Here is a 22,294-nt window from a genome sequence, read left to right on the forward strand (position 1 = left end):
CTGGGTCTTCAGATGGAAGTACTACAATTATATGAAAACCTTGACTTGCTTGAGGCCTAGACATGATGGTATTTACCTTATAGTTCCAAGAACCATGACTACTCGTATATACCGAGGGTATAACTGCAGCTCTTTACTGGCAGTATATACGAGTAAATCTAAGACTTGAAATTATAAGCATTAATGCTATCCAGATGATGAATTCGAATGTGGTTGATATGATTTTTAAATTCTAGTTGTGAACTGATGAGTTGATTTGGATTCTGATTGAAAAATGATGATTCTTGAAATTTGGTTGAAATGTAATAAGCTGAGCAAAACCACAATGAGGATGAATGGGACGAGTCCCTGTGATGATGTTCATAACTGGAATGACGTTAATAACTCTAGCAAATCAATAAGAGATTAGTGGATTGTGCTGGCAGATTGTTGCTGTTAACACTTGACCCAGTGGATCAAGTTAAAGGAGGTCAAATTAAAATCTGCATAAATGAAAAATTTACATGTGAAGGATTGTTCAAATAGAAATTTCGGTCTAATGGACCATTATTGTAATAAGGAATTGAATGTTATGATCTGAGTGAATTGTTATTTAATAATGAGTTTTATATAAGGGATCTTTATCCCAGGATTCTATTTGGGTTCACCAAAATATAAGGAACCCATAATCAGTTGGATCTTAAGAAAAAGAATTCTCCTCTAGTTTTGCGAGATAAAGACATCTCGCGTTTTTAAAGTGGGGTAGAATGTAAAATTCCTCCCCAGCCTCTCAGGATGTCCAGTATCTTCCCCTATAGTCAAATCCCTCTTCAGAAATATCAAAGATCTTGTTTCTACCTGTTTTGGCCTAGAGAGAGAGAATGTTCTAGAGAGAGATTATTTAGATTTTGAATATTTTTGGATAGAAAAATTTCTCATCCTATTAATATAAGTTTCCCTCAAATAGAAGTTCAAAAAGATTTCCAGAAGGTGCATTAGAAATCAAGTATAATCTGCTCAAGAGGCATTATCTTGAGGGTCAAGATTTTTTCGAAATTTTAAATTAAGGTCCCTATGGGCCAATAAGATCAATCCATGTGTGGGGAGGAGATAAATCTAATTTGTAAAAGAAATTACCCAAAAATGAGTAAATGCTCACATAAGATGAAGAGTTGACTATGTACACTAAAAAACTATGATTATTACTAAAAAACTATGAGTATTACAATAAAAAACTATGAGTATTACTAAAAAAATGAGATATTTTGGGTATAATCATTTCATTTTGACACATATGTAAGGAAGGGGAGTCCCTTCAAGGAGGTGCATACTTCACATGCTTGAATGAGTTTTAAACTAAAAAATAATGTGATATTTTTATCTCTCCTCTCTCTTGGATCAAAACCGAATAAAAAAGGAACCAAACTAGGTTCAAATCTAGTCCAAATTCAACCAAACTAAAATCTAAAAAATTCTAAAAATCAGTTGGTCTTGGTTAGAGCCTCCCTCTCCTATAAATAGAACCTGAGTCTTTGTAAAAAAAAATAGGAGAATTATACTATGCCAAAATTATGTTCACACTTTGAGTGACTGAAATCAAGTAGGAAACATCTCTAAGCGAGTGCAAAAAATCTAGTAATCAGATTTTCCATTGTCCAATGCATTTTCTATGTTAAATTCAAGAAGCCAAACTAGGAATCCATGGCCACAGTAGATCCTTCAATGTAGATGTACATCTATTCTCTCTCTCTCTCTCTCTCTCTCTCTCTCTCTACATATATCTGACGCACATTATCTAATATTCTCAGTCTCCATCTCCTCTCTTTTATAGCAGTATAAAAGTCTTATCTAATTAATATTGTTTATTCTCTCTCTCTCTCTCTCTCTCTCTCTCTCTATGTGATACATATCATCGATAGTTAATCTCTCCCTATATCTACTCTCATAGTAGCATGAAAATTTTGGCTTGCTAATCAAAATTGTTTGATCACCCCACCTCATTATTGTATACACTCTCGCTCACGGTGCTGCTTCCCTCCCCTCAGCGTTATCCCCCTATTGGTATATTGCCCATGGTGATGCATCACCGACACGAAGGATCCACAAAATTTAAACAAAAAACTCTCGGAAGGAGGCCACGCCAGCGCGCGGGCTCCATCCGAGAGTTTTTTTTTTTCAATTTCGTCTTGCGCTCGGTGAAAAGCTCCACAAATTTTTAATGGTTAATGCATGTACCTAAAATCCTTGCCTAGAAGCTAGGTTCCCCATACACCTTCATGCATGTGTAGTAGCAAAACACCTTACAAAATCGGGGAAAAAAACCTCTTTTGGAAGGAGGTCGTGCCATTAAGCGACCCCTGAATGGCTTCATAAGATGATGTGCTGGAGATCCCGTAGTGGGTCGATTCTCAGCGGAAGCTTCAAAGCAGGGTTGCTTTCTTTTACTGTAGCACGAGAGTTTTGTATGCTTCTGTGTGAAGATCCTCATTTAGAGAGTCTCTCCTCATGCTAGGTGGCAAAGCAAACAAGCATGTATTGTTCTCCATAGCTATGTGTGTGCGCGTGTATTGTTCTCCATAGCTATGTGTGTGTGCGCGTGCGCGTGCGTGTGTATTGTTCTCCATAGCTATGTGTGTGTGCGCGTGCGCGTGCGCACTTCAGAAGCCGTGTGTGTCTCAAAGAGACAAGCAATAGATGTGTAGGTAAATGAAATTTTGAAAGGCCAAATAGTTAGGGTTTTGGAAATTGCAATCAACCAAATATCTATTGTAGCAATGAGAGGACCTGATTGTGCCATCCTTGTGTTCATGACCTACACAAACAAGGATTTTAGAATGTGTCTAACAAAGTCATGGCATGTGCAAGATGGCTCATGGCAATTGTTTTGCCTTTCCTGTATACTTTTGCTTTGTGTAACTTCATATAACTTTTTGCAAACCTCCTACTTCTCCTAGGTAAAAATGCCTTTCCTAGGTAACAAGTATTCTTTTGCTTTGTGTAACTTCATATAACTTTGGCAACCACCTACTTCTCCTCCAAGTCTAGTGCATTGGTAGGTTTCACAGCCCACAATCATTTCCAAGCAATGCATAAATCTATTATTGAGGAAAATAGCCATGTTTCTAAGGAAATCCATACTTAACAATATCAAAGAAGACTCATTTAGGATTTTGGTGGTGGAATAATCATGTCACCCATAATTTACCAGAGAAGAAGAGGGTAACATAGCTAACTTGATTCTAGAAGTAGAGGACCGACTCTATACCAAGAAGGAGGTTTTTCATAAGACTATAGTCGGGGCACCAAGTCGGGGCACCAACACTTCAAAACCATTGTCTAATGAAAAGAAATCCACATTCACTTTTCCAAATAGTGGACAAAAAAGAAAGTTGGTTTTCACACCAAAACCAAAAAATTTTGACAACGCCAAAGCAAGAAGTAGAAATTTGTGAGCAACGATAATATCACATATTTCAAATGCAAGGAAAAGGGACACACAAAGAAATTTTATCCTTTGAATGGAGCTACAGTACCTTCGGTGTCTGGACAAAAGGCGGCACCAAAGAAGTTCATACCAAAGAAATTTGTGCACATTACAGAACTTCAAGGTAAATTTTATGAAGTCAATATTACGCATCTTGAAGGAAGCCAATGTTCAAATTGTACTTTCAATAAAGACGTTTTTGGTCCAAATGAATTATTTTGTGTTTATGGATCAATAAATGGACATCAGGTTCATATTTTGTTTGATCTTGGTAGTACTCACAATTTTATTGACAACATTATGGTACATAGGATGAAGCTGGAAACCACATAGAATGATCACATGTACAAGGTCAGGATGGCTGGAGGACAAGTCCAATTCTGGGACAAGAAGGTGTCAAAACTACCATTAGACATCCAGTTGTACTTAGATAGACTTGATTTTCATATCATGAGCTTGGGTCATGTAGACATCATTTTAGGGATGGAACAGTTTCATCGAAAAAATAAGGATTTTTCTGTTGATTGGGTCAAATATTTGATGCCTTTCCATCACAATGGAAACCTTGTTACTCTTAAGGGAAACATTGTTGTACCCAAGAAAACTTTTATTAATGCGCTTGAGTTAATGGAAAATCTTTTTAACTATGAAATTTTCCAATTGGTTATGGATCTAGTGTCTTCATGTGTTTATTTTGATATAAACACTGTTTGTTTGGATGTTTGGAAAAGTAATGTGTTAAATTCCATTAAGATCGAGCTTCAAGATGTATTTCCTGATAAGTTACCTCATGGATTACCTCCTAAACGAGAGGTGGACCATAAAATTGAACTAGTGTCGTGTAGACTTGTTAATATTCCTCTATATCAACTTAGCCAGATTGAGGAAGACAAGGTAGCCAAGCAACTAGCTGAATACTTGAGGATGGGTAAGATTAGACCAAGTAAGTCTCCTTGGGGTGCACCAGTTCTTCTGGTTAAGAAAAAAAATCAAGATACCTGGCAGATGTGTATTGATTATAAACGTCTTACAATTAAGAACAAATACCCAACCATTGCCTAGATCAGATGATCTTATTAATAGGTTGCAAGGAGCTAAGTATTTCACAAAGCTTGATTTGCAAACCGGTTATCTCATCAAATCCATATTACAAAGGAAGATATTCCTAAAACTTCTTTTAAGACGTGTTATGGCCATTCTGAATTTTTAGTGTTACCCTTTGGTCTCACTAATGCACCAACAACTTTCCAATAATGATAAATGATATATTTCAGGATATGTTAGGAAAATGTGTCTCGGGGGGTTCACTATATGTAAACTCTATATCACATGCGTTCAAGGCCTAATTTAAAAACCCCTTATCTATAAATTTTTCATGAATAAAACACACCCTTTTTCTATTCAATCTGTAAACACCCCCTTTAAATGGTACCCTTCTTTATGTAAAAAATGTGTAAAAAGTGTATTATAAAAACCCCTTCTATTGAACCCACATGCTACGCTTACATATTTATGAGTGACCCCCCAATAAATGCGTGGTGGATTTCTTAGATGATATTTTGATATATAGTAAAACTTTGGCTAAGCATGAGGATCATCTTAAAGAGGTTCTAGGAAGGCTCAGGAAGGAGAAACTGTATTGTAAATTATCTCAATGTGATTTCTTTAAAAAGGAATTGTTTTATTTAGGTCATAAGATCTCTCAAGATGGCTTCAGCATAGATTTGGATCGCATCCAAAAGGTTTTGGAATGGCCAGTTCCGTGTACGGTCAAGCAGCTAAGATCTTTCTTAGGTTTCGTGGTATTTCTTCGAAATCTGTCAAGGATTATTCGAAGTTGACAGTGCCTTTTACCAACCTTCTTAAGGGTAAAAATAAGAATTCTAACTCTCCGGTTGAGTGGAATAAGAAGCTACAGGAAACTTTTGATACTTTGAAATATAAAGTTCAAAATGCTCCTATGTTAGCCTTACCAGATCCTAGCAGGCCTTACATTGTTGAAACTGATGCTAGTGATTTTGTGGTAGGCGTAACTTTATTCCAGGATGGGAAGCCTGTGGCCTTCGAGAGTAAGAAACTCAACGATGCATAGACTAGGTACCCAGTTTAGGAGAAAGAGTTGTATGCAATCATTTATGCTTTAAAGGCATGGAGACAGTATCTCTACGGGTCACAGTTTCTGGTCTTGACAGATCATCAGTCTTTGCAGTTCATTTGTGAAATCAACCGGACTTGAAAGGTAGAAAGGCCAGATGAGCTGAATTGATGCAGGACTTTGATTTCATGATTAAATATAGAAAAGGTAGCTTGAATAGCATTGCAGATGCATTGAGTCAAATTGATAAAGTAAATGAACTTAGATTCACGGAAATTACTTCTAACTTATACGATTCACTCAGGGGAAAATGCGGTACAGATATTTTCTATAGAAAATATTAGAATTTGGCAAAATCAGGGTCCAACTCTAAGGTAGATCAAAACCTGGTGAATGAAGGAAAAGCCAACCAATTTTTTATTTGGAATGGTCTTTTATTCCAAAATGATAAGGTTTGTGTACCGGATGTGTCGGAAATTAAACCGAGGATCCTATTTGAGTGCCATGATGCACCATTGGTGGCAAGACATCTAGGCATACATCATACCTTGGCTTTGGTTAGAAGGACTTTTTATTAGCCAAAATGAAGGATTTTGTTCAAAATTGTGTGGTCAAGTGTCATCACTATCATATTAATAATGTAGAGTGCCTTAAATCTCTTGGGTTATTACATCCTTTGGATATTCCATCTCAAAAGTGGGAAAGTATTTCCATGGATTTCATTATGGGACTTCCATGTACCAACAGGGGTCACGATACCATTTGGGTAGTCGTGGATAGATTGACAAAGATGGTTAGGTTTTTACCCACAAAGATAATAATTAAAGCGTCGGAATTGGCTTACCAATTTGTCAAGCAACTGTTTAGACTGTATGGTCTACCTTCTTCTGATATTGTGAGCGATCGGGACTCTAAGTTCACGGCTCATTTTTGGCAGGAAGTTTGTAAGAAATTGGAAACTACTGAGTATTAGTTCCTCTGATCACCCGCAGTAGTCTGATGGACAAACAGAGCATGTGAATCAGATTGTAGAGGATATGCTTCATGCATATGTCTCTGGAAAACCATTGAGTTAGGAAAAATATCTTCTAATGATGGAACTTTCCTATAACAATTCTAAGCATACGGCTACTGGTTATAGTCCGTTTATGCTTATGTATGGGTATCAACCCATGGGGCCTGTTGATGTCGGTCTTAAGGACATTGAGCTTGATGCATCAAGGGATTTCTTGCGAGATATGCAGGAAATGCTGACCCAAGCTAGGGATTCTATCAGGAGTGCTCAGGATAGAGCACGATTTTATGCTGATAGGGGATGCTCACCTCGGTCTTTTAAGCAAGGAGTGTTGGTTTATTTGAAAGTTCCTAAAGATTCTCAAACTTTGTCAACAGGAAAGTGCTCAAAATTATCTCCTAGATATTGTGGTCCATTCTGAGTTATACATTGGATTGGCACGATTGTATATGAATTAAAACTACCTCCACATGTCAGAGTTCATCCAGTCTTTCATGTCAGTAGACTAAAAGAGAAGATGGGAGGTGAGGATAACACAGTTACTCCTTGAAGTCGAAGATTTGTCTTATGTTCCACATGAATCTGAAAAGGTACTTGAATTCAGGGAAAGGAAACTTCATAGTCACTTAATCCCCGAGGTTAAAATTAAGTGGAAAGACAAGGAAGTTGAGGATTTGACTTGGGAGTCAGTTGAGAACGTTCAATGCAGTTTTCCTTCTTTTCACATTGCAAGAGTGCAATGTTTTGAGAGAGGGAAAGTATGTTGTGTGCACATTATATGTGCATATACTAGGAGGCTAACCCACCCTAGGCATGTGAACATGGGAGCATGAGAACATGCTCTAGTGGGGCAAGGGTTAGGTCTAACCTTGGGTTGAGGTTAGGGTCAGGCAACCAAGGGTCACACATGGAAATGGAGAGCCAAGAGTCACTTGAAGGCCCTCCTATATAATAGGGGCATGGGTCACTCTCAAGGGATGTTCTCTTGTGTTGAACATTGTGTCTACTCTCTTACCATGTCATGCTAGAGCTATGTACTACTGGAGTGAATTCATATCTCTTGGTGGTATGGGACACTAAGGTAAGGTATGTGGTACTTCATTGTATTTATGTGTGCACCCTTGGGCTCGGGGGTGGTCGAGTGGATGAGTATATACCTGGTTTACGCATGTTTATGCATAGTTATTTTAGGATTTTAACAATATTAGAGACCGTAGAGGGGTAGCTCTAGAACTCTTAGAACTTCTTTTTGAAGCACATACTACCCCAGATGCGGTGCATTGGTGACCATGGGTTGCGATCTGGTGTGACTTGCGATCTGCCACCCACTGAGGTTAACTCTTGTAGCAATGGGTAGTAACAAGGTTTCCCATCCTCATGTAGTATGCAAACTAGATCTTTCCTTGTCTTGGTTTAGGTGAGGGTATTGTGTGCTTGTGTGGTTAGTATGACATATTCACCAGACCAACTCCTGTCTAGGGCCTATGCTATCTTTTCTTACCCCAACCTTCCACTACTCAGTCATTTGTTGCATGAGCGCGGCTGGTGCAACTTATGGCTCATTCCCTTTATCACTAACCTTTGAAGGCACTATGCGAAAGGATGCTTTTGATGGGGTTCCTTCAGGAAGATTCCTTGAAGAAGTTCCCATGAAGTTATCATCAAAATCTATGACACTTCTACAACATGGCAGGGCGTTATGTAAGGTTAAATCAATAATTCCTTCCAAGAATCTCCCAGTTAGCTGTTCATCATAGAATTTGTCAGAGCATCGATAGTGGTGGAGGTATCTCACTCTGTTGATGTAGTCTTTGATTAATTCTTTCTCTTACTGTTTGACATGGTAAAGTTGATCAACTAGGTTCTATCGGGTTCCCTAGTGGTGGGAGCACCCTAATTGTGAGAAAGCAATCTTCGGGGTGTCAAACTTAACCTTGTCTTGTGGTTTCAGTGAATCAAAACCACTAACCTTGTGTCACACTCAACTGATCAAACACTTCCAAGTGCACAACGGGATCCCCATTCCCATTGAACTTGGGCATCAATTATATGATTTTCATAGGTTTTATAGTATTTTGATGTTTAAGGTTCAGTCTGCAATAGCTGCTGGTACTACTGCTACTAGCCTCGTTGCTAGCCCCTCCCTATTTGGGTTGCTATCCTCAAGATATCTTCAGTGGTTAGAATAGCAGGTAGTGGTGTAGGTGGAGGTTGAGGTAGTGGTGGGTTGCAAGTTATAGCATAGATACAGGTAGGTTGGTGGCATATGCTGGGTATTACCCTTTCCAACTTGCCCTTGACACAAGTTGGGATACTATGGAGGGTAGCCACATAGGGCTGGGTCGTATTGTGGTGTTTATGCTCCTCCTAGTGTTGGATCTAGAGCTTAGATTGTTGGGTCTAGTCCTAAGCTCCTTGCTCCATGCTGCAAGGTTCCCAAAGTCATCGTGTACCTGGCAACTTGTATTGCCTCTTTAGCCCTAGTAACCTAGGGCCTGGGTTGTTATTTTACGGCCTCTGTGTGGGCATATTGAATGTCAGTCTCCCTGCACTACTTGTACCGAGGTGGTCTAATGATTCTACGAAGCTAGAAGATACGGTGGTCCTCTAGGATGTTTTAGACACTCCTCCCAGGTTCGTGTTTTGAGAGCTAGGCTGAGCCAAAAGTTGCAGATGTAACCGTTGTCTTTGTTGCGTACATTCTAGTTGTGGTTCGAGGAGGATTCCTTCTTCCTTTATAGGGTTGGTGCTTCTCGTTTCCCAAACTAGGTTGGTTAGGTTTCATATCAGGAACAAAAGCCTTCATGCAGAGCAAGTCTAACTGAGGCTTGGAGAAGCAACGATACATTTACCACAAGCATAAAGGCTCTCTACACTCTATAGATAGTGCCATAGAATGGGATGGAGTCAAGTTCTCGGAGCTCCGAAATACCATCCCAAACTTGACCCATTACAAGGTAGACATTGGCATCTTATAACTTATAATCCATTTATAATGTTTAACAGTACGATTACGAATCAAGAAAATCCAAATCCTCCCAAAAGAGTTTTTATAAGAAGAATTTGCAGACACAACCTTTAGTAAGATGGATAACACATTTTTGGGGGTAGACATGCCCTTTCTCAATATTAAATTGTGGCACCCTATATTTGAACAACCTTTAGTAAAATGGTTAACACATTTTCGAGGGTAGTAGACATGACCTTCCTCAATATTAAATTGTGGCACCCTATATTTGAACAACCTTTAGTAAAACGGTTAACACATTTTCGAGGGTAGTAGACATGACCTTCCTCAATATTAAATTGTGGCACCCTATATTTAATCAACCTTTAGTAAAATGGATAACGCATTTCCGAGGGTAGACATGACCTTCCTCAATATTAAATTGTGGCACTGTATATTGATCAAAATTGAAACCATCTAATAATGAACAACATGACTTAGTTTGGCCTATCAAAATTCACCACCTCCACATGTGGCCAATCCGTAATAAAATATCCCCAATGCTATCTAAAGGTAAACTCTAGGCATACATAATCATAATGGCGATCTCCTCCTATTTTCATTTTCACTTGCAAGAGTTCTTTTTGTTGCAAGTGAAAACATGGCAAGAGTTCTCTTCCCAAATAATGGTCTCTTTCAAATCTAATCTATCCAAATTCTCCCACTATAAGCAACTCATGGCATCCCCTTTCTACCTCCTCCCTTGAACTCAAATATTTTTGTTAAAATTTAATAGTGACATGTATGACAATCACAAAACCTCATTGACAATTACAGTCCCTTGGGAGTACACAATAATTTGTTTCTCCTTGGATGGATGCATGTAAGAGGAGGATTTAGTTTAATTATAGCTCAAAAACCACAATAATTACTAATTGTGACTGTTGTCCTCGTCCTCCCCACTTTGGTCTTAATGTGATAGCTTCCTTAAATTTTTCCACCTTTGATAGCATAATTATATTCATTAATTGTCGCCTCAACGTGATTATCCACTTTGTTGGTCTTAATGCGATAGCTTCCTTAAATTTTTCCATCTTCAATAGCATAATTATATTACATTAGTTATCACTTTAATGTGATAGATTCCTTAATTTCGTCCACCTCCAATAGCTACTTGCTTCTTCACTTAATTTTTATTTATTAATTAATTCCAAACCTGAGCTTATTGTTTAAAAGCGTGCGTGCATCCACGTGTGTCCTGGGTGTGCACATGTGCACGTGTACATACACACACGCACGTGCACACACAAGTGCTTCTCTCTATCCTTAAAAAAAAAAGTGTCCATCCTTTCAACTCTGGATTGTACGAGGAGGAGGAGGAGAAGGAGTGGGTTATGTGTAAGGTGGTCCCCTAATCATGTAGACATTTTTGGGAATTACTAGCATGGAGGTGGGCTCAAATAAGGAGTACCGATTGTAAGAGGATATTCATGCTCTCTAATCTAGTATTTTGCATTATGTGCCCTCCAATTGGGTGACCTTGTTTTGGACCACCTCTTGCATCATCCCATTTGTGTGTCTCACATTATAGGTTTTTCTCACGACGTGATGCATTGCAATAGTCCTAAAAAATATAAGTAACTCACTTCACACTCCTACTCGATATAAATACATAGCATTCATAGCAAGCTTTTCATAAGTTGTGTAGACCAAGGCTCGACAAAAACAACATTTCAATGTATTTTTACCCGCTAAAATTTGGAAAAACTGGCTAGAAATATATCAAGCCCTTACAAAAAACGACTCAAATTTACTAGTTTTTAGTTAAAATACGAGCAAAATATGCAAATTTAGCCTAGAAAACTGGTTTATAACCATGTCCTTATTTTGATCGTCTAAAAAAATGCTTTTATCAAGCCCTGGTGTAGACACCCACATTGACAAATTTACACGTCAGTGAACCATTTAGGGCATATTACGTTTGTAATGTCCTTGACTTTATTAAGTCCTTGAGAATCTAGAACTGAGCTTGTCCATGTGAATGCCTAGCTCGTGAGTGACGAGCACCCCTTAAGCAAGTGCTATGGACTTTGTTAAGTTCTTGAGAATCATCCCTCGTGACAAGCACACCCTTAGTATAGGCCTCTGGAGTGTGTGGGGGGGGGGGGGGGAGTAAGAGCAAAGGCCCACACACTCAAGCTCTTTCTAGTCAAGTGGCAAATGGGTGGAGGGTGGGAAATGTTAGCTTTTGACATTTCTACCCTCGTTGAGGGTGACAAGGAGGAGTTGAACACACAAATGACAAAGAGGAGGACCCAGCTCTCTGTGGGCTGTATACGAGTGATTCTACCTACAACCACACTCTAGTCTCTTCTGCCAATTTTGCCTCTCTTTTGGGTACTCTTGGTTGTACTGCTTGCAGTTGAAAAGAGCAGTGCAAATAGGTTTTTACTGCAGCACATGGGTGGGTACAGGCTCCTAGCAGACAAACCCCTCACCTCTCTCTGCCCGGGACCTGGTGAGATAAAAGGGTGGTTCTGTTGGGCGCCCACAACCAGCACACGTTATAATTTTGACGCCCCAACACATTGGTGGGCGCCCAAAAAAAGAACAAAGACCTTTGTTGGGCGCCCAAAAACGTGTAGGATAACATGCCTGCTGAGACGTAAAGAAATCCTGGGTTTCTTTGAGCAGGGCACAGGTACTTTTTACATGAAATTTTGCCCTAAATCTGGCATGCCCCTTGTTTGAATTTTGCTTGACTTGCAGAGTAGCCATATCATCAAACATAAGCAAGGGTTTAAATGATACTTTTAAACGGATCTAACAGTGATTCATAGCCTATCCAATCCATCAACAATTTCGGGCAGCAGCAAAGGAAGAGAATGAAATTGATCATGGGATCCCGTGGGCTGGCTTTATGGCCACCGGCTCAATAGTGAAGCATCATCATCACCTTGCACACTGCTGCCTATCTGTCTTTCACCCACCTCTTTTGCCCTAACACAGTGGCCTGCAGGTTGCTCTTAATTACCATCGCCATCGCCTCTCTGCAGCATAACTCTGGTCCTACCCTAGAGAGCGGCATCGATTCAAGGTATTCTAGCTTCTGATCACTTGTTTGTGTGCCATTGCATCAAACATGCGTTTAGGGTTTCGCTCTTGCACCTGAGATTAATAGTTCTTGGCATCTTGGATTAGGCTAGGGTTTTGTGCTTGCGCCTGAGATTAGGGTTTCCGAGCCTAGCGTTTGATTCTTGCATCTCACATTAAGCTTTTGGAGGGTAGGGCTTTTCTTTCTGAGATTAGGGTTTTTGAGGGCATTTGAAGCGAGATTTTCTCTTTTCGTTGAGATTAAGCTTACAGACCGCTACATTTCGTCTGATATTAGCTTTTTTTCTTTTTTTGACATAAGGTTTCCTTCTTATGGCCCTGGATGGCCGGACAGATTCGACTAGCTCATCACACAGGAGCTTGCACTGGGCGCCCTTGCGTGCTTGGAACCTATTCAGTGGCAGAGCACGGTCTCATGTCCCCCCAGAGCCACCTTCCACTCGGCTCCTTCATTCTCGGTCCCTGAGAAACTGTGGTGGAGAAGGAAGAAGGACAACGGCAGCCGCGAGAGGATCCGGGCGCTCCCGCTCCAACGAAAGAGCACGAAAGGGAGGCAATGTTTTGCGCAGAGAAAATCTCCAGAGAGCTTGGGAAGGTCAGATACAATTTTGTGTGCTTTCATAGTTTATGTTTCTTTGTTCAGCAAGATTGCTGGGGAAGCGCAGAAAGAAATCACATTGTGTTCGGAATAAATTTTCATGACTTCTTTTTCACTGTGGAAGCTCTTTTGTCTTGAGTTGTCATATCAGGCATTTCATACTTTGCATTCTGCATGAGAAACAAGGGGTTACATTTGCAAACAGCATGTCTGAGGGGTTACGTATAATTCTGAAATGAAGAGGGGCGCATAACCCAGTGGTGGGAGGAGTTCAAATTCCCACAGGCCCCCCCATTGGTATTGTGTGCTTTGTGACCGTAAGTTGTAACGCCTTTAGGCGGGAAGACCAAACCGCCTCTGGGTGGGTACCATGTGACTTCAGAAGGATCTAGTCATGGAAAAAAAATGGTGTTTACCGTTCTTCAAATATGCTCCAAGAGCAGGCTATTGTTCGAATGCCTCAGTTTGAAACATCAATACTCCAATGAGAATAGAGACTTCAAAATCCTTTTAACAGAATTTGAAACTAATCCCTAATGGTGTAGGCTGTTTGGGTTCAATGTTTTCTGGCACTTTTCTGGTATGGTTTGCACATTGCAGATCTCGATTCTTTTAAAACAAGCGAAGGGGTCTCTACTTTGGATGGAGAGAGAGAGAGAGAGAGAGAGAGAGAGAGGGAGATGTGAATAATTCTTATTGGAAGTAAAATTAATGGAGACGAGCCGTCCATGCAACGAACACACTAAAATTAACCAGTCATTCTTTATATATATATTTTTTCAATATATATACCTTTGCAAGGTAAGCCATAACTATGTTGCACGTGATGCCCCGACTCTAGGCTGTTTTTGTGGTTGGGGGCGCTGTGGGGGAGGGTTTGGGTTTTGTGCATCTGCCGTCACTTGAGATATGGTCATGACTGTAGGCCCAAGGAACCTGGTAGTCAAACTGTTTGAATGATTGTATATGGTGCGAGTGAGCATGTAGTTTTAGGATATGTGTGTTGTAATTACATTTCATGCCAATATTCTGAGTGCTTTTTTTGTGCACTTTTGAAGCAGGAAGTCATAGACAAGGAGGCCTCTTGGTGACTGATGAGCCATCAACCCTGCCATCAGGAATGATGATGTCAGGTAGTGAGTCTTCCAGCAGAAGACGTGCTCCTCAAGAAAGAGCGTCTGAGACATCTGACAATGCATCTGTCAGCCGCGTTAGCAGGCCTAGCGCAACTGTAGCTCACCACCAGCAGCACCATCATCATCATCAACACCATGATCATCACCACCACCATTACCATTATCATCATCTCTACCATCAACCTCCAAGGCAGCTCAACGAACACCAGGTGTGAATTAAGGTCGTGTTAATATCGTCTACAATTACTGAGCAGCGTGCTTCTCTTTTGCTGGTCAAAAAATAAGTGGATACTCATGTGGAGATGTTTTGGGTAGTAAAAGTGTCAGAATGCTGTTAAGGTTGCTTTTTTTTTTGAGTTCAGGATCAGGGCACAGTGATATCATCTGCCACCTTTGCTGGTGCTGACTCTTCAAATCGTTCTGGTCGAAGAAATGCCAATCAACGCCAGCCTTCTGTCAACATGAGGTCATCGCTCATGAATAATTTGCGTGGAGTTAGCAATCCACGTGATGTTGCAATGGAAGCAAGGGATCGATTGGATGAGAGGCTCAGGAGTGCAGCTCTCCTAAGCCACAGGTTGGGTGTTCCCTCTAGACTTCTCCTCATCTCCATGCTTTTAAGAGCATGACAAGAGTGTACATTATTTGCAGTTTCGGCATATGCTGCCTTGCTGGTCTTGGCTTTATCTCCTAGGTGATCTCTTACAGCTTTTTGTATGCTTTCTCTTCAGGCACAGCAATGCTGGTCTTCCAGGAAGTTTCCTTGAAGAATTTAGCCTTCTTTTTGATGACGATGAGGATGCATGGAGTGATGAGGAGATGTGGGAGCTAGGTATTCAGGACTGGCTGGCAGCATGGGGTTATGGAGAGGGATGGCACTCAGACTTTCTCTCATCATCTGAACAGGTCTCTGTTTCGAAGGGCTTAAGCAAATCCATGATAAGGTGTTTGCACAAAGAGGTCTTTGTGCCTAAAGTACGAAGAAGGGATAAGGAAGTTGGTGACACCTCTTTGGAGCAGGATGATTGTTCTGTTTGTTTAGAACACTTTCTACCAGGGCAGCTACTTATTCATCTTCCTTGCAAGCATAGGTTTCACCCAGATTGTCTTATTCCATGGCTTGAAAGCCATGGCCAATGCCCTTACTGTAGAGCTAAGGTCAGTGGTGAGTTAACAGGCGGAGCTAGTTCTAGTGGCAGTGCTAATGCAAGTGCCACTGTTTCTTCAAGTGACGATGACTTGATGGCGTGGATGGGAACATTGGATGCTGGTTTGGCAAGGCTTACTATTAGGTAACATGAAGACATAGCCCTTTGAAATGCTGCCTACGGTGGTTTTGCAGTGCTGTCTACATATCTGTAAAATCAAAGTTTACAGGAATGGGGGTTGGACTATGTTGTGTGGTGATCTTTAATTTGTCGTGCTCTGAGGGGTGGTGGATGGGCTGGTGTCTATGATAGAACGGTCAGAACCCCTTATAGTGTGGAGGCCTGATCTGGTCTGTACATAGGAGTTTGTCACGGAAATTGTTATGCATTTTAAAACCTGAAGAGTGACGTATCCATTAGTAAGTGAATAAAAACTTGTGCTTATCACTAGTGAAGGTCCACTTGGTGTTTTCCTAGAGCTTTCTTATAGCTTAACTTATTATAACTGTTGCTTGACTGGTTTTAGCAAAGAAAAGAAGAGAAAGCACCCTCCTTTATGAGGTTTGTAACACAGCATACTATAATACCACCTACCTTTTGAAATCCTCTATGGTGCTGCTTACCATTGTTGCCAATGATGACTCAAAATTTTAAGTATTATCCTGGAATTCATCATGAGGGGTGGTGCAATTCAGTATGGTGGGCGAGTGAATTTAAGGGGGTGGGTAAATCGAACTTGACTTACTACATACTTGATCCTTTCATGGTTATAGCAATGATGTTTCCCTTTGTTCAAGTTTTTAGTGACCTTTATGGGCTTGCGTGGACTAGGTGTGATGGCTGACCTGTGTTATGTACTTTGTACAACTGTTGTGAAAAAGTGTTTTGCTTGTTAGGTTTAGTATGGTCATATTTGCATGCCTCACCACCCTCAATGAATTGTCCAGTAGTAAGTGAGGCAATAGCACTTGGTTACAAAGTTGGCCTTGGAGCTTACAAATCAAACGATGGTCTTTGACCCAACCTTTGGCTTGAGGATTAAATATTGGACATAGTGAGCTTAGCCATTTTTTGTAGGGAGCTTTAGCATTAGGGATTGTCAATGACTTTTGCATGGTTTGTCTTTGCATGTTCGACTGAGGGAGGAGGGGGGGGGTGTAAAAATTACCCAATCCGTGATGTGATAGTGGTTTGTTGTGTATTGTTAGTAAACTCCCATAGCACAATATGCGTCCAATCAATTGTCTTGGCATGTGATGGGCTATTAGCCTAAGACTAGTGATCTATCAATGTGGTATGCACTATGATCAATAGTTTTTTCAAGATTGGATCTGTCACAAATATCTAAGAGTAAGCCAACGTGCATCATGAAAACGCTAACAACCATGATGAATAAGTCAAGCTAGTCAATGTTGGTATTAAAAAAAAGGTTTTTACTAATGTGTTAAATGTCTCAATTATTAAGATATCGAGCTCAACTAGTGTTGCGGACATTGATGATTCGTTTAGGTGATAGCTTCTACACTTACGACACTGGCATGGTTGGTGAGATTATGGTTGATATGTTGTCAGCGAATGACACATTGTGTGACAGGTACTTTGGAGTATTAGAGTTATGGCATAGTTATAGCTCTACCTCATAGTTGAGTTCACACTGTGGATCGATCATTGTATATTATTGTAAGAGAGTACTTTCTTTTATAGTATGTGCTCTTATCATTTTAGTTGTATGGTCTTAGAGAAGAGAAGAAGATAGAAGAAAATTCAGTCATCCATCTCTCTCGTGTCTTGTTCTCTTGTGTGTGCACGTGCGTGCTTGCAAGGAACTCAAGCTTAAGGTTTTCCTCTTCCTCTCATTCTCTTTATGGTATCAGAGCTTTGGTTTGTGTAAGAGCTAAGAAGGCAAGCAAGAGGCAAGAACAAAGCAAGCAAGAAAGTGTTACATGGGCTTGGAGATGTCTCTAGGGTATGTAGTACTTTGTATTACAGTTTTGCAGTCAAAATCGTGTTTCGAGTACGTTTTGATCTCAGTTTGGTCACTGCAAGGTGTTTTCGACCGTTTCGGGAAGTTTTGGTTGAGAACTGTTTGCTTGCAAGCTGGTTATTGTAGTGCAATAGTGTATTTTGGGAGTGCAGATAGTGTTTGCATATGCATTGCTGATCTTGGATGTATGAACATGTACTTTGGTCATATATAGTGACATACAAGTTGTGCTGAAGTATTGTTACGTCAATCACAAAAGATATTGTTGTGTTACAGATTGCATACGTAAATTATTTATTTGTAGGCTTCTGGTTCCTGCAAGCAAACATGTTTGACGGAATCAATAAGATTGTTAGTGAGAAGCTAGACCAAAACAACTTTCATGCTTGGAAGTTTAGAACGACTAACTTCTTGATGGGTAAAGGATTAGTGAGAAGCTGGACCAAAACAACTTTCATGCTTGAAAGTTCAGAATGACCAATTTCTTGATGGGTAAAGGATTTTGGGAATATGTCGAAGGAGAATGAGGAACCTCTAAAGTTGCCTGAACAGAATGTCACTTTAGCAGATGTAAAGGCATTCAAAGATTGGAACCAGGGTACAGGGAAAATCATGTATTGGCTTTGAATCAATGTCACAGACACATATGATGCCAATACTCCATGGCAGAATCTAGTGCAGATGTTTCAGACCTACACAAAGGCAAGGAAACTGCGGTTAAAATAAGAGTTGCGTATTGTGGAGAAGAAAAGCATGTTTATCAATGAGTATGCTTTAAAGATCAAGAGCATTGTTGAATCCCTTGGGTCTATCAATGTATCAGTGAAGATGATGATTTAGTGAGCGTCTGTCTGAATGGGCTTGGTAAAGAGTGCAAGCCATTTAAGACCTCCATTGTAGTCAGAGAGAATGTTCTCAACTTTCGAGACTTAGTATCTATGTTGATCATAGAAGAAAAGTCTTTAGCTGAGGACTCTTTTTCACAAAGCAAAAACACCTGAGAATATACCTTCTACTCCAATTGTAGAGGTAGAGGAGGTCGTGGTGGTCGAGGCTAAGGTGGTGATCGTCGACAAGGAAACCAGAATTTTTGACAACAATAATCCAATGATTCGTAGCAACAACAATCATATATAGGTGGAAGAGGTCAGTCTAGAGGCAGGGGAGCCAAAGTGGCCGAGGTGGTTGGCAAAGAAATCAGAGTGCATGACAAAGGGCTGCTATAAAAAGTAGAATGACATTAAAAGTGGAAAGTTGCAGTAAGGCAACTATGTATTATCTAGTAAACAGGGTGGTGATAATAGAAGTCAGTAATTATTTGTGATGCAACATATGCTCAGATCCACAACAACAGGAGATGTATTAGGATCTCAAGATATATGGTATGTGGATTTTGGCACCTCTAACCACATGACTAATCATGGATGAGTAGTTTAGGGAAATGCAAAAAACGAAAAAACCAGGCTATAACATGTGATGATATTTCGCATGTTGGTAAAGTGCCATTGTCTATACAGGATACAAAATGTACTTGGCAGATGTACTTCATGTTTTAAATATTACAAAGAACCTAGTTTCTATTAGACAAATAGTTGAGTAGGGTTTGCAAGTGAGGTTTAATCCTCAAGGATGTTTTGTGGAAGACTTCAAAAATCAGTGTCACTTGGTTGCAAAGGGTAACATAAATAGAAGGATGATTATTTTGGATGTGAACATGCGTGATGTAAAGGCAACCATGTTTGTGTATGGAACATGTGATTGCAGATATTGACATATGGCACAAGTGCATTGGCCATGTGAATATATAGCGCGACTGAAGTCTATGCAGTTTTAAAATTTGTAGGTTTGCTAAAGTTTAAGGTTGATGGTATGCATAAAGTTTAAGGTTGATGGTATGCATAAAGTATATGAAGCATACCAGCTTGGTAAACAATCCAAACATGCTTTTCCACATGAAAAGTATGTCAGTGCAAGGTCATTAGATGTTATACATTCGGATGTATGGGGGGTGATCAAGACTACAACAATTGCAAGTTGCAGGTATTATGTTACATTCATTGATGATCACACTAGAAAAGTGTGGCCTTATTTCATGAAGGAGAAAAGTGAGGTGTTTGCTCACTTTCAGAGATTTCAAGTCTTGGTCGAGAAGAAAAAAGGTATACAAATAAAATGCCTGAGATCAGATGGTGGGAGAGAGTATTTCTCTAATGAGTTGAGCCATTTCTTGAGAAAGCAAGGAATCAAGAGACAATTTACACTCTGCAAAACATAATGGTATTGTAGAAAGAAAAAATAGGCACATTCTAGAAGTTGCACGTGCCTTGATGTCTGAAAAGAATATGCCATATTATTTTTGGATAGAAGCAGTAGCAATTGATATGTACATTATGAACAGGATCTCCACAAAGCTGTTGAGAGATATAATCGCGGTGATGTGTGTATATGGGAAAGTACCTTAGAGGTGGCATATTGTGGCAATAAAAATGCCACATGTAATATTGTATGGTGTGTGAGTGTTGACCAAAAGAAATGGAAAAGGGACTGCCACATGGATGATGACATGTAAAGTGGGATAAGGCTAGAAATCCTATACCATTGTATGGTTCATTGGTGATATGCAATAGATTTGAGTCTTGAGTATACAATCTCTTTCTCTCTTATGGAGTTCTTAGTGTGGTTTAATGCACCTTAACTATGTTGCTTAATCTATGTCTATCACCATGATCAATCCCATTTTAGGATTGTTTAACATGGTATCAGAGCTTGAATGGGCTCTTGGTCATGGTGAATATTTATGAGCTCACTGATTAAGCATTATTTTCAGTTTATTATGAAAAAAATTAGCACACTTATTGTCATTAGTATTGCATTTGGAGAGAGATTATGCTCATGGAGATTTGGAGATTATGGTGTTGCCCACGGAAGCTGAAAATGGAGATTTCAGTAAGTATGAAGGCTATGGAGTCTTTGGTGTTAACAAAGAAGTTGCCAAGAAAATATTTCTAAAGGTATTTTGGATTTTGCCTCATTAATTTTTTAGTTTATGGAAGAATGCTCAATGAAAAGAAGGGTTGTTGATTTATGGGATGAGTGAATCCCATGGCTCTTGCAAGTTAGCAAAGAGCATGTGTGGAGTGAAAGGCTTGTCCAAGCAAGGGACAAGCCTTGTGGCCAAGGAAAGGAGTCCATGAATGTGCACATCAAATGGAAGTATGTGCTGATTTGCTCATGAAAGATGAGCAATGTTTGGTGGAAACAAGAGGAAGCTTTCACCAAGGTATATCACCTATGGTTTCTTATGAGAAATCTATGTTGAAGCACCCTTGTAAATGGATGCGTGTAAATAAGGGCATGCATATTGGAGCTCAATGGTGAGCTCATGTGGCCATGTTGATGGCTATGGAGTTACCTCTACTTGGAGGTTCAAGGAGGCAAAGATCAAAAGCATGTAGTCTAGAGCTTGATATGGCCATAGTCATGGCTATTAGAACCTTGAAAAACAAGAGTAACATTACAAATAAGGGGCTGTAAGTTGGTAAACGAATGGTATAAATAACCATCTTTTACTATGGGATCTCCATCCCCATGGTCTCACAGGATATCGTTTTGAGAGAGGCCTATGAACAAAGAGGCAACGGCACAAGCTGTAACAATAACCAACATAGCAGGCACTCCAAGTTGAAGGTTAGCAACAACTGTAAAATAGAAAGAAAGGAAGCCATCAATACCAAGCCGTTGTAAAGTAAAGAGCTAGTGCCACGTTCAGCATATTTAAAGCAAGAAAAGTGCTGCTAAGGTAGAAGGGCATCATTGTCTAAGAGAAGCTATGCTTTGAGAAATGTGAACAACATGACCAACATCATCCATGAAGGAAGAGAATGCCACCACATGTAGAGCGCAACATGGTTCAGCTTAGCAAGGCGTCGACAGGTGATTGAGTAAATGGAGTCTATGCGAAGAAGCTCACGGGCATAGTTCAGCACGAGTGCGGACATCAAGGTCAGCACAACTGGACAACTTCGAGTGTAGCAGACAGCTAGCACAAGGATTTACAGCCACCCTGAGAGGAGGAGCTGAAGAAATATCACTCTCGTAGATGGGTGAAAGTGAAGAGCAGTGGAAAACACTATGGCAGCGTATGCGAGAGTTTGGCTAGACACTATAAGAATATGAAGGTCGTTATCTATGCCAAAGCCATGGTCGTCGTAGCTATGTTACCAGCTACGCAGAGTTATGTTGAGGAGTGCAAGCCATGGTTTCCACTGTCAAGCTTGGCGAAAAGGAGATATGACAAGAGGTGGAGTTGCACAACAACTGTAGCCGTCATTAACGAGGTCCTGACAGAATCACAGGTGTGGCAGCGGTGCAAGAGATGGGTTCGCAGTAGCCCGCCATATAATGCCACCACCGTAATTCTAACACAAATATATGCCAGCACAGAAACTGATGAGCAAGATGGGAAAATAAATTTGACTGTTTTTCTTTTTTGAAATTGAAGGAGAACCTCAATCAAACAAGGGTTCATTCACACACGCACACACACGCGCGCACACACACACACACACACACACAATGTTAAGAGATTGTTCACATGCTATCAAAATTGGGATAATAGTTTGAAGATGTGTTCATTTGCGGGTTCCGTGCCCGATTGTTATCAAAAGAGCCTTGTAATTTTTCATTTTCACCTAAAGCTTATGAGGGTAACCGTACCCAAGCCTCCATGCTCAAAATGAGATGTGTATTCACCCATTGATATGCCCTGCGCAAGCTCACCGAGAAGCTTGCTCA

The 22,294-nt window shown here is 40.1% G+C and overlaps 1 protein-coding gene across 2 annotated transcripts; it reads left to right on the top strand.

Moving 5' to 3' along the window:
- The first annotated feature begins 11,759 nt into the window (after window positions 1-11,759).
- LOC147637238 (uncharacterized) lies at window positions 11,760-16,124 on the top strand. 2 transcript variants are annotated; one of them, XM_086800850.1, is made up of 5 exons: window positions 11,760-12,617; window positions 12,936-13,229; window positions 14,291-14,577; window positions 14,731-14,945; window positions 15,100-16,124. In XM_086800850.1, exons 2-5 carry the CDS (start codon window positions 12,947-12,949, stop codon window positions 15,662-15,664), a joined length of 1,350 nt encoding a protein of 449 aa, XP_086656976.1. In that variant the 5' UTR covers window positions 11,760-12,617; window positions 12,936-12,946; the 3' UTR covers window positions 15,665-16,124. The 2 variants fall into 2 exon arrangements, with proteins under 2 accessions (XP_086656976.1, XP_086656977.1); XM_086800851.1 differs by having other exon boundaries at window positions 11,761-12,617; window positions 14,294-14,577.
- Window positions 16,125-22,294: the final 6,170 nt, after the last annotated feature.

This window comes from Cibotium barometz, chromosome 7 (genome assembly GCF_041138505.1).
Source record: "Cibotium barometz isolate CiBa-2024 chromosome 7, ASM4113850v1, whole genome shotgun sequence".
Classification (NCBI taxonomy): domain Eukaryota; kingdom Viridiplantae; phylum Streptophyta; class Polypodiopsida; order Cyatheales; family Cibotiaceae; genus Cibotium; species Cibotium barometz.

What these genes read in the sequence shown, in the direction of transcription:
- LOC147637238 (XM_086800850.1), top strand. Translation starts at nt 12,947, where the DNA reads ATGGCCCTGGATGGCCGGACAGATTCGACTAGCTCATCACACAGGAGC. An exon ending in GGCAGCTCAACGAACACCAG is followed by an intron (nt 14,578 to 14,730) that starts GTGTGAATTAAG and finishes TTTTGAGTTCAG; the next exon opens with GATCAGGGCACAGTGATATC. An exon ending in GCAGCTCTCCTAAGCCACAG is followed by an intron (nt 14,946 to 15,099) that starts GTTGGGTGTTCC and finishes CTTTCTCTTCAG; the next exon opens with GCACAGCAATGCTGGTCTTC.